Source organism: Thamnophis elegans, chromosome Z, assembly GCF_009769535.1.
Source record: "Thamnophis elegans isolate rThaEle1 chromosome Z, rThaEle1.pri, whole genome shotgun sequence".
Lineage (NCBI taxonomy): Eukaryota > Metazoa > Chordata > Lepidosauria > Squamata > Colubridae > Thamnophis > Thamnophis elegans.
The window spans coordinates 56147756-56159862 of NC_045558.1; the positions used below are offsets into that span (position 1 = coordinate 56147756).

General features: G+C 37.4%; 1 protein-coding gene across 2 annotated transcripts in view; it reads right to left on the bottom strand.

Moving 5' to 3' along the window:
• Positions 1-12107, bottom strand: part of ACAD11 (acyl-CoA dehydrogenase family member 11) — a 101356-nt gene that overhangs the window by 846 nt on the left and 88403 nt on the right. For both annotated transcript variants that reach the window (XM_032235164.1, XM_032235165.1), the window contains 5 exons: positions 11897-11982; positions 10807-10878; positions 10226-10380; positions 9921-10037; positions 7651-7760 (listed from right to left, as the gene is read on the bottom strand). In XM_032235164.1, the coding sequence (XP_032091055.1) occupies positions 7651-7760; positions 9921-10037; positions 10226-10380; positions 10807-10878; positions 11897-11982 (540 nt within the window). The remainder of the gene's footprint in view (positions 1-7650; positions 7761-9920; positions 10038-10225; positions 10381-10806; positions 10879-11896; positions 11983-12107) is intronic.

The window sequence follows — 12107 nt, forward strand, 5'->3', positions numbered from 1 at the left end:
AACCTTTTGAATTAAAAATTTAAAAAGTAGTAACATGCATGCCTACATTTAAAGGGCCTTAATATTAACATCCTTATTGTGATTTGAAATTTAATTTAGCTTAAAACACAATAAAAATAAGATTTAAAGAATGAAGTATTTTCTATTATTATTATTATTATTGTTGTTGTACAATTGTATCACAGCGGCCAGTTGTTTCGCCGGATTTGGCATTGGTTACTAGTCGGGCTCCACCCAGGGGCCTAGGACGTCGTAACGTATTTTCGTAATATGCGTGCAGATCCAAGCAGTGCGGCTTTTTGCATTTGACTGATGGTGATTTTGTCAATTTTTAACTGTTTTAAATGTAATTCCAGTGCTTTTGGAATAGCACCCAGTGTGCCAATTACCACTGGAATTACCACTGCTGGTTTGTGCCATAGTCGTTGAATTTCGATTTTTAAGTCCTGGTATCTTGTGATTTTTTCATGTTCCTTCTCGGCGACCCTGCTATCACCTGGTATTGCGATGTCTATGATTGTGACCTTATTTTTCTCAACCAGTGTGATGTCTGGTGTATTATGCGCCAGTATTTTGTCGGTTTGTATACGGAAATCCCACAAGATCTTGACCATCTGATTTTTGGTGACTTTTTCAGGCTGATGTTCCCACCAGTTTGTTGCTGTTTTAATATTATAATTTTTGCACAAATTCCAATGGATCATTTGTGCTACTGAATTGTGCCGCAATTTATAATCAGTCTGCGCAATTTTTTTACAGCAGCTGAGTATGTGATCAACAGTTTCATCAGCTTCTTTGCAAAGTCTGCATTTGGCATCATCAGAGGATTTTTCGATTTTGGCCTTAATGGCATTTGTGCGGATAGCTTGTTCTTGCGCAGCCAGGATTAGTGACGCTGTTTCTTTCTTTAATGTACCTGTTGTTAACCATAACCAAGTTTGTTCACTGTCCACTTTATCTTTTATGTTTTCCAGAAATTGGCCATGCAGTGCTTTGTTCTGCCAACTCTCCATTCTTGATTTTATCACATCTTTTCTGTATTCTTGTTTCGTCTGTTGGGCCTTCAGTAGATTTTTGTTCTTTACTTCGATTAATAGATGTTCTTGACTTTCTTTTAAATAATCAGCCAGTGAATGTTTTTCTTCTTCAACTGCTTGCTTCACTTGTAATAATCCTCTGCCACCTGATTTTCGGGGCAGATATAGTCTATCAGTATCACCACGTGGATGTAAACTGTAGTGCATTGTCATTAGTTTCCTGGTTTTTCGGTCCAAAAGGTCCAAATCAGCTTGTGTCCAGTTAACTATGCCAGCTGTGTATCTTATAACTGGTATTGCCCAGGTATTTATGGCCTTGATTGTATTTCCACCATTCAATTTAGATTTCAAAATTTTCCTAACTCTGTTGGTGTACTCTCGCCTGACAATAGTTTTTACTTCTCCATGCTTGATGTTATCCAACTGCAGAATGCCTAAGTATTTGTAGGCTTCATTTTCTTTGCATTTAATTAATTGGCCATTGTGCATTTCAATTCCCTCACATGCAGTGATTTTGGCCCTTTTTATGGATACAATGGCACATTTTTCCATGCCAAACTGCATTGAAATATCGGTGCTGAATACTCGGACTGTGTTTGTCAATGATTGGATTTCTATTTCTGACTTTCCATAGAGTTTCAAATCATCCATATATAGTAAATGCGAAATTTTTTCAGCTTCTTTGGCTGTTTGGTAGCCTAATTTCATTTTTTTTAAGATTATTGATAGTGGGATCATTGCGATGATGAAGAGAAGAGGTGAAAGTGAATCACCCTGGAAAATTCCTCGCTTGATATTAACCATTCCGTAGATCTCATTCCCTACTGCCAACTCAGTTCTCCATTGTTTCATCGCCTTTTCAGTAAAGGATGTAATATTTTTGCTAATGCCAGTTGTTTCTAAGCATTTTATGATCCAACTATGTGACAGTGAGTCAAATGCCTTTTTGTAATCAATCCAGACCATATTCAAGTTCGTTTTTCTGTTCTTACAATTTTCTAATATCATTTTATCAATTAAAAGCTGATCTTTTGTGCCCCTGCTCCTTCTTTTGTTGCCTTTTTGCTCTACTGGCAAGATGTTGTTTGTTTCCAAATAATCCATCATGTTATCTGCAATAATGCCTGTGAGTAATTTGAAGGTTGTTGGCAAGCATGTTATTGGTCTGTAGTTTTCAGGTGTTGTTCCTTTAGTTGCAACTTTCTGAATCAAGTGTGTTTTTCCAGTTGTCAACCATTCATCAATTTGGCCCTTTTGTAAAATTTCATTCAGTTGCCTGGCCAATATTGCATGTAAACTGGTCAGATATTTGAGCCAGAAACCATGTAATTGGTCCTTTCCAGGTGATGTCCAATTCTTTACCTTTTTAACTCGATTTTGACCATCTCAGTTGTTATTTCTAATACTTGCATTTGTTTGTTGCCAATGCTTTTCTCAAAGTCATGTATCCACTTTGCTTCCTTGTTGTAGTCCTTTGCATTTTCCCACAATTCTTTCCAGAATTCAACTGTGGCCTGTTTTTCTGGTTTTCCATTTTTGGTGTCACCATTCACATTAAGACTTTGATTAAAAACGCCGTTGGTCTGATTGAAATTGCTGATTTTGTTTATATTGGATGATTCGTGCCTCATATCTTTCAATTTTTCTAGCTGTTGCTGTTATCTGCTGTTTTACAATCTCTACAGCTTCATTGAAGTTTCTTGTATCCAATCTATATCTTCTGATTAGCCGATCTATGATTTTGTTGTTTTTAAGCCGTTGCTCATGCATGTTCTTTAAGTTACTAGCATCTGCCCTTAATTTTTTTATTTTTTGTTCTAAACGGATTTTCCACTTTGGCTTTGATGCTTTTTCTGTTGTGTGACTAGGTACTTTAATTTTAATGCCTAGTTCATTAGTGACTATTACAGCTGCGCTGTACATTAACTGGTTTGTTTCCAAGATGGATCCCGGTTCAATTGTTGAAAACACTGCATTAACCATTTTCATGATAGGGGCCAAAATTTTCTTAGGCACAGTTTTTAGTGGTGGTAAACGTTGCCTTTCCTCATTAAGGAGAAAATGCTCCATGATCTTATCCTTCAATTCTTTTTGTTTTTGACTTAGTTCATCAGTTGTTTCAGTGATAACCGGTTCTAGTGGTGGTGATGTTATTTCCTCCCCGAGAGCTTCTTCTGGGAGTTCTACTATAATGTCTTATTATAATTATTATTATATAATTGTATCACAGCGGCCAGTTGTTTCGCCGGATTTGGCATTGGTTACTAGTCGTGCCCCACCCAGGGGCCTAGGACGTCATAACGTATTTTCGTAATATGCGTGCAGATCCAAGCAATGCGGCTTTTTGCATTTGACTGATGGTGATTTTGTCAATTTTTAACTGTTTTAAATGTAATTCCAGTGCTTTTGGAATAGCACCCAGTGTGCCAATTACCACTGGAATTACCACTGCTGGTTTGTGCCATAGTCGTTGAATTTCGATTTTTAAGTCCTGGTATCTTGCGATTTTTTCATGTTCCTTCTCGGCGACCCTGCTATCACCTGGTATTGCGATGTCTATGATTGTGACCTTATTTTTCTCAACCAGTGTGATGTCTGGTGTATTATGCGCCAGTATTTTGTCGGTTTGTATACGGAAATCCCACAAGATCTTGACCATCTGATTTTTGGTGACTTTTTCAGGCTGATGTTCCCACCAGTTTGTTGCTGTTTTAATATTATAATTTTTGCACAAATTCCAATGGATCATTTGTGCTACTGAATTGTGCCGCAATTTATAATCAGTCTGCGCAATTTTTTTACAGCAGCTGAGTATGTGATCAACAGTTTCATCAGCTTCTTTGCAAAGTCTGCATTTGGCATCATCAGAGGATTTTTCGATTTTGGCCTTAATGGCATTTGTGCGGATAGCTTGTTCTTGCGCAGCCAGGATTAGTGACGCTGTTTCTTTCTTTAATGTACCTGTTGTTAACCATAACCAAGTTTGTTCACTGTCCACTTTATCTTTTATGTTTTCCAGAAATTGGCCATGCAGTGCTTTGTTCTGCCAACTCTCCATTCTTGATTTTATCACATCTTTTCTGTATTCTTGTTTCGTCTGTTGGGCCTTCAGTAGATTTTTGTTCTTTACTTCGATTAATAGATGTTCTTGACTTTCTTTTAAATAATCAGCCAGTGAATGTTTTTCTTCTTCAACTGCTTGCTTCACTTGTAATAATCCTCTGCCACCTGATTTTCGGGGCAGATATAGTCTATCAGTATCACCACGTGGATGTAAACTGTAGTGCATTGTCATTAGTTTCCTGGTTTTTCGGTCCAAAAGGTCCAAATCAGCTTGTGTCCAGTTAACTATGCCAGCTGTGTATCTTATAACTGGTATTGCCCAGGTATTTATGGCCTTGATTGTATTTCCACCATTCAATTTAGATTTCAAAATTTTCCTAACTCTGTTGGTGTACTCTCGCCTGACAATAGTTTTTACTTCTCCATGCTTGATGTTATCCAACTGCAGAATGCCTAAGTATTTGTAGGCTTCATTTTCTTTGCATTTAATTAGTTGGCCATTGGGCATTTCAATTCCCTCAGATGCAGTGATTTTGCCCCTTTTTATGGATACAGTGGCGCATTTTTCCATGCCAAACTGCATTGAAATATCGGTGCTGAATACTCGGACTGTATTTGTCAATGATTGGATTTCTATTTGTGACTTTCCATAGAGTTTCAAATCATCCATATATAGTAAATGCGAAATTTTTTCAGCTTTTTTGGCTGTTTGGTAGCCTAATTTCATTTTTTTTAAGATTACTGATAGTGGGATCATTGCGATGATGAAGAGAAGAGGTGAAAGTGAATCACCCTGGAAAATTCCTCGCTTGATATTAACCATTCCGTAGCTCTCATTCCCTACTGCCAACTCAGTTCTCCATTGTTTCATTGCCTTTTCAGTAAAGGATGTAATATTTTTGCTAATGCCAGTTGTTTCTAAGCATTTTATGATCCAACTATGTGGCAGTGAGTCAAATGCCTTTTTGTAATCAATCCAGACCATATTCAAGTTCGTTTTTCTGTTCTTACAATTTTCTAATATCATTTTATCAATTAGAAGCTGATCTTTTGTGCCCCTGCTCCTTCTTTTGTTGCCTTTTTGCTCTACTGGCAAGATGTTGTTTGTTTCCAAATAATCCATCATGTTATCTGCAATAATGCCTGTGAGTAATTTGAAGGTTGTTGGTAAGCATGTTATTGGTCTATAGTTTTCAGGTGTTGTTCCTTTAGTTGGATCTTTCTGAATCAAGTATGTTTTTCCAGTTGTCAACCATTCATCAATTTGGCCCTTTTGTAAAATTTCATTCAGTTGCCTGGCCAATATTGCATGTAAACTGGTCAGATATTTGAGCCAGAAACCATGTAATTGGTCCTTTCCAGGTGATGTCCAATTCTTTACCTTTTTAACTCGATTTTTGATCATCTCAGTTGTTATTTCTAATACTTGCATTTGTTTGTTGCCAATGCTTTTCTCAAAGTCATGTATCCACTTTGCTTCCTTGTTGTAGTCCTTTGCATTTTCCCACAATTCTTTCCAGAATTCAACTGTGGCCTGCTTTTCTGGTTTTTCACTTTTGGTGTCACCATTCACATTAAGACTTTGATAAAAACGCCGTTGGTCTGATCGAAATTGCTGATTTTGTTTATATTGGATGATTCGTGCCTCATATCTTTCAATTTTTCTAGCTGTTGCTGTTATCTGCTGTTTTACAATCTCTACAGCTTCATTGATGTTTCTTGTATCCAATCTATATCTTCTGATTAGCCGATCTATGATTTTGTTGTTTTTAAGCCGTTGCTCATGCATGTTCTTTAAGTTACTAGCATCTGCCCTTAATTTTTTGATTTTTTGTTCTAGACGGATTTTCCACTTTGGCTTTGATGCTTTTTCTGTTGTGTGACTAGGTACTTTAATTTTAATGCCTAGTTCGTTAGTGACTATTACAGCTGCGCTGTACATTAACTGGTTTGTTTCCAAGATGGATCCCGGTTCAATTGTTGAAAACACTGCATTAACCATTTTCATGATAGGGGCCAAAATTTTCTTAGGCACAGTTTTTAGTGATGGTAAACGTTGCCTTTCCTCATTAAGCAGAAAATGCTCCATGATCTTATCCTTCAATTCTTTTTGTTTTTGAGTTAGTTCATCAGTTGGTTCAGTGATAACTGGTTCTAGTGGTGGTGATGTTATTTCCTCCCTGAGAGCTTCTTCTGGGAGTTCTACTATAGTGTCTTTAGTTGTGTCTTGAATATCAGTTATTTCCGGTTGTGATATTGTTTTTTGGGTTTTGCAATTTGCCTGAATTTCCTCATGTTCAACTTCACTAAACACTTTATTCTGTATAATAAATCGCCTTTGATCTGCTAGTCGTTGTTCACTAACATTTGAATCTGGATATTGTTGTTTCCATAATTCATACATTCGCTTTAAATATCCTCTTTTTTCTGGCTCTGAGTTGTAGTAACAGGCCATTATGGCACGGTTTTCATCTGCACTATATTTTTGTCGTTTTGTTGGCTGGTCCACTTGTAGCCCACTTGTCGACGGATGTCCAGGGACCTCAACATCCGCCGCGGCCCTTGTTAACCCGCGCGACGACCGATGCGGTATGGAATTCTTATTCGTTTTTTTCACCATATTGTATGGGTTGGCGGGGGTTTTTTTACGGGACCAGATGCCAACCTGATCCCAACCTTCCTCCTTTCTCATCCGGGCTTGGGACCGGCAACGGCGGAGTTGTTATTATTATTATTATTATTATTATTATTATTATTATTATTATTCAGGACAGTACTGAAGTTGCAGGGCTCATGGGTTTCAAGCAATAACCCAAGCCACAAAATGATTAGACTACTGGATTAGACTACTTTCTGGCCCTGTTTGCATAACAGCTAGCATAACTAAACACTCAGCCCATGAGCTTGGAAAAGGTCAACTTTGAAACAAAGCCAACTACTGCAAAGGTTACTGAAAAATTATCAGTTCTTACATTCTAAACATTCTTGCAGGGCAGGAGGGAGGAATCACTATAATCTAATCAGAGTTTGAGGGGATGATAACTTGCCCGCCATTCTCCAGGACAGATGCAAGGATAAAAAGGAAAAAAAATGAGAAAGTGATGAAAAGGTAAGTTTTATTAACGCTGCTCTTTCATCATTCTGGAACAAACAACTGACCTGACTAGGGAAAATTAATTTAATCCAAGATTTATTTACACTTTGTAATCCTATTTTAGTTGGCCAGTGTGATAGGCTGAGGGAGAATGAGCATCTCAGAATATTGTGGACATTAAAATCATTCATTAGATATTTTAGTTTCCCACTTCATTGAGAATATCATGGATATTTAAACAAAATATTGTTCCCCACACTAGAAGAAAGAATTTATATTAAAAAAGGATGCAGAAAGCTAGTTTGGCACACTGTAACAATGTCAATAATGTTGAAAGAATAAACTCGAAGTTTAAAATTTTCCCATTAAATAAGGGATACCAACTGCTTGGCCAAAAGTGAAGATTTAGGAACTTATTTCTAGCAGGCTGAATCGGTCAGAGTATTTTCCACTTACATTTGAGCCAATGGAAAGTCTTCTGAGAATCCAGCAGCACCATAAATTTGAATAGCACAATCTATCACCTTAAGGACTGCTCGGGGTGCCGCCACTTTGATCATAGCAATCTGTGAAGATAAGTTAGAATTTTTTAGATAAGTGTAGAAATAAAAATGTCATTCATGGCAAACTGAATTTTGAATCTAAGGAGGTGAAAAGCATTCTAGAGTTTGATTTGCAATTATTTCTAAGACTGAGAGATTCTGCATGGGAAATAGCAAATAACAATGAAGCATTGTTAACATCTTACCTTGAGACTTTGTTAATAAAACTCCCTATATATGACCCTGTGAATCTATTTTGTTGCTTTCTTAAATCAACACAAATAAATTATTGCATAATAGAGGACAACCACAAGAAGCACTGTGGGATAATCTTATCAAACCAAATAAGAAAGATTCATATTTCATTTAGTCACGAAGTACATAAAGTTTTGGGCACTATTTATATTTCAACCTAATGTTCCCTTCAGTATTTGTTGGGAGATTACCATATTTTTCGGAGTTTATGATGCACCGGAGTATAAAAAGCACCAAGGTTTTGAAGAGGCAAATTTTAAAAAAAAGTATGTAGGTAGATAGAGAAATAGAGAGAAAGAGAGAGAAATATAATAGGTGGGTACGGAGAGAGAGAGGGAGGGGAGAGAGAGAGAGAGAGTAGTTAGATAGGCAGATAAAGGGATAGAGAGAAATAGAGAAATACAGTAGGGAGGGAGGGAGGGAGAGAGAGAGAGAGAAAGTGTGTAGGTAGGTAGGTAGATAGAGGGATATAGAGAGAGAAATATAGAGAGAAATACTGTAGATAGGTAGGGAGAGAGAAAATAGGTAGGTAGGTAAGTAGGTAGATAGAGGGGGAGAGAGAAATACAGTAGGTACGAAGGAGGAGAGAGAGAGAGTAGGTAGGTAGGTAGATGTTTCCAGGTGTATTTATCCATGTGCTGGAGAAAGAAATCGCTGACAATCTGCAGCACCTAAGACTAATAGAGTAGGTAGATAGGGAGAGAGCGTAGGTAGGTAGGTAAGTAGGTAGAGGGATAGAGAGAGAAAAATAGAAAGAGATAGAGAGAAATACAGTAGATAGGTAGGTAGGTAGAGAGTAGTTAGGTAGGTAGGTAGGTAGGTAGATAAAGGGATAGAGAGAGAGAGAGAGAAATACAGTAGGTAGGTAGGGAGAGAAAGAGTGTAGGTAGTAGGTAGATAGAGGGATAGAGAGAGAGAAAGAGAGAGAGACAGAAATACAGTAGGTAGGTAGGGAAAGTATGTGTGTAGGTAGGTAGGTAGAGGGATAGAGAGAAAGAAATAGAGATAGAGAGAAATACATTAGATAGGTAGGTGTTTCTGCTGACGCAGCACTTGATCGATGTAATTCACATCAATCAGTTAAAGAGCTTTCCAAAAGGGGGAAAAAAGTTTTTGCACTCTGCAAAATCTCCAAAAAATGGCCCTTTTTTCACGAAAACAGGCCCGTGTTTTTTTTTAAAGACTGACTAGCCTTTAGGGGGCTTACAGAGTGCTCTTGGGGGGGGGGACAAGCAAAAACTGCCCGTGTTTTGCAAAAACGGGCCCATGTTTTGTCAAAAACATTTCATGCATAGCCTTATGAGGCTTATAGAGTGTTCCTGGGGGCTATGGGGGACAGAATTGAGCAGCAAAGGGCCCATTTTTTGCTCATTTCTGCCCTCCCCAACCCTCAGGAGCTCTCTGAAAGCCTCCATAAGGCTATGCACGGCCATTTTTGTGAAGGGGGGCTTCAGGAGGCAAAAAATGCCATATTCAGTGTATAAGACGCACCCAGATTTTCAGTCTTTTTTTGTGGGGAAAAAGCGTCTTATACTCTGAAAAATACGGTATATGGATTCCATAATAAAATTCATCAGTATACACAACAGAATTTAACCAAGTTTATTAATAAAATATATAATTCTTCAAAATTGAAAAATTACTTTGAGAAGTACATAATGATCTACTATGTATTCAATTATCAACTGGTTAATTGACTGTTGACATCAGTTCATATCATTGAAAAATTTAAACCCACTGATTTAAATTAACAAACCACACACAGACCAAATTAACAATGAGGTCTATTATGTTTCTCAAATATATGCAAATGTTTATGAAAGCCATTATTATTTTTTGTTCGCCACAAAAACAGTTTTATTAGTTTAATTAAATTCCTGATAGTTTACCCCTTCCTGTCATCCACATACAAAATTTCCGTCCTTTTACCTCTTTCCTGGCTGCTTTATTGCCCATGGCATCTATTTTATTAGCTGCTTTCAATGTAAGCAGCCTTGCCTGTTCAATAGCAATGCGACACTCAGCAATCCAGTGAGCAACAACTTCCTATAGGAAAATAAGGCAAAAAGCAAATTAGAAAATGCAGTTAAAAACAAAATAAAACTACACATAGTGCTCAGGTTTTAAAAATGTCTTACTTTGCTACTCTATATTTCTTATCAGCTTCATATCTATCTTAAAGTTGCAAAAAGAGTTTTTATATACAAGGTTATATAATTAGGTTGGGAACTCACATGATGAAAGAGTTTCTTCCCAAATGCGACCCTTTGGGCTGATCGCTCACACAGAAACTGGAGAGCAGTTTCACCTGCTCCAATTGATCTCATACAGTGGTGAATACGGCCCGGTCCAAGTCGTCCTTGAGCTATTTCAAATCCTCTTCCCTCTCCTGTGTTACAAAAAAAAGGCAGTTCTTTTCTCTTTGTGGGTAAATACATAATTATTTGCTACATTGGAATGCAAATGTTCTGACTGATAACAACTTTCTAGGGTCTCAGACAGAAAGTTTGGATAAGTCTGGACACTTTTCTTGATAAAGCTTGTCAGAAGTGATTGCCATTGTTTCCTTCCTAGGACAGAGAGCATGACTAGCACAAGGTCAACCAGCTGGCATTGTGCCTAAGGTGGATTAGAACTCCCAGTTTCTAGCCTGATTTCTTAACCACTACACCAAATTGGCTCTCATATGTATCATACAATTGTGTAAAGTTCAAAAAGTCATGGCAAAGCTGGTTCTTCCCAGCTCAGGTAATTTAACCAACAAAGGTTTTTGACAATCAATAACTATCAGAAGAAGAAGAAATTCAAGACTCACCCAGAATCAGATGGGTGGCAGGGACACGCACATCATTAAAATGTATTTCAAAATGTCCACCATGAAAATAATCTAAAAAATTATGAAGACAATCAAGTATCAATTAAGGAAAAATACCAGCAGTGTTATTTAGAAAAAAAGATCTAATATAGTAATAGTAGGTTAGGGGACATGGTGGCTCATTGGCTAAGACACTGAGCTTGTCGATCAAAAAGGTCAGCAGTTTGGCGATTCGAATCCCTAGTGCCACGTAATGGAGTGAACTCTTGTTACTTGTCCCAACTTCTGCCAATCTAGCAGTTCAAAAGCATGTAAAAATGCAAGTAGAAAAATAGGGACCACCTTTGGTGGGATGGTAACAGCGTTCTTTGTGCCTTTGGCATTTAGTCATGCTGGCCACATGACCACAGAGATGTTTTCGGACAGCACTGGCTCTTTGGCTTTGAAACAGAGATGAGCACCGTTCCCTAGAGTCAGGAACGACTAACACATATGTACGAGGAGAACCTTTACCTAACAGTAAGTCATTCTCTCTTTGGAGAACTGAAACAAAAATAATACAGCAAAGAATCCATCAAATGCATGTAGCATTTTAGAAATGTAATATTTCTGCACAGTTCAGTGTCTGAAACTTTTTTATAAAGTCAACCAAACTATCTATCTGGCAATAGTAAATACATATCTGGCAAATATGTAATACATATAAAAAAGCAAATTTGTTTATACCACCATGGCTGCTGACTTTCCTTTTTTTTTTAACCATATCTTGCAAATACCCATATTCTCCCTCTCTTTCTCTCTCTTTAAACTGAGCATAAACTAAAGAAATCCACTGCATTAACCTTACAACAGACTTCTCATCAGAACTTCAGGAAACCCACTGCATCCCATATATTTTTTCTCACTGCAGCTCAGATTGATTTTTCTGTTATAGATGGTACAAATACAGTTCCATGCATACACCTGACCCACAGAGAGGCCTTTATATCCCCTCCCATTCCCATCTTCCTCCTATAGATCAGAAATTCAGACAAATATTCAGATGCAACTACAAGCACTCAAAATACAAACAACTGACAATTCCACTTACCAAAATACCCAAATACTGAAAGAGGCCTTATAAGTTTCACTCCAGGTGTATCCATTGGCACAATAATCATACTATGCTGTTTATATCTAATTGAAATAAAAGTAATAAGTGATATTGAATACTGAAGAAGATAGTAACACACTCTGGATTAACAGTAATTTCTAAGCATCTATTTTCCTATATGCATAGCATTCCTTACTAGCACTGATGA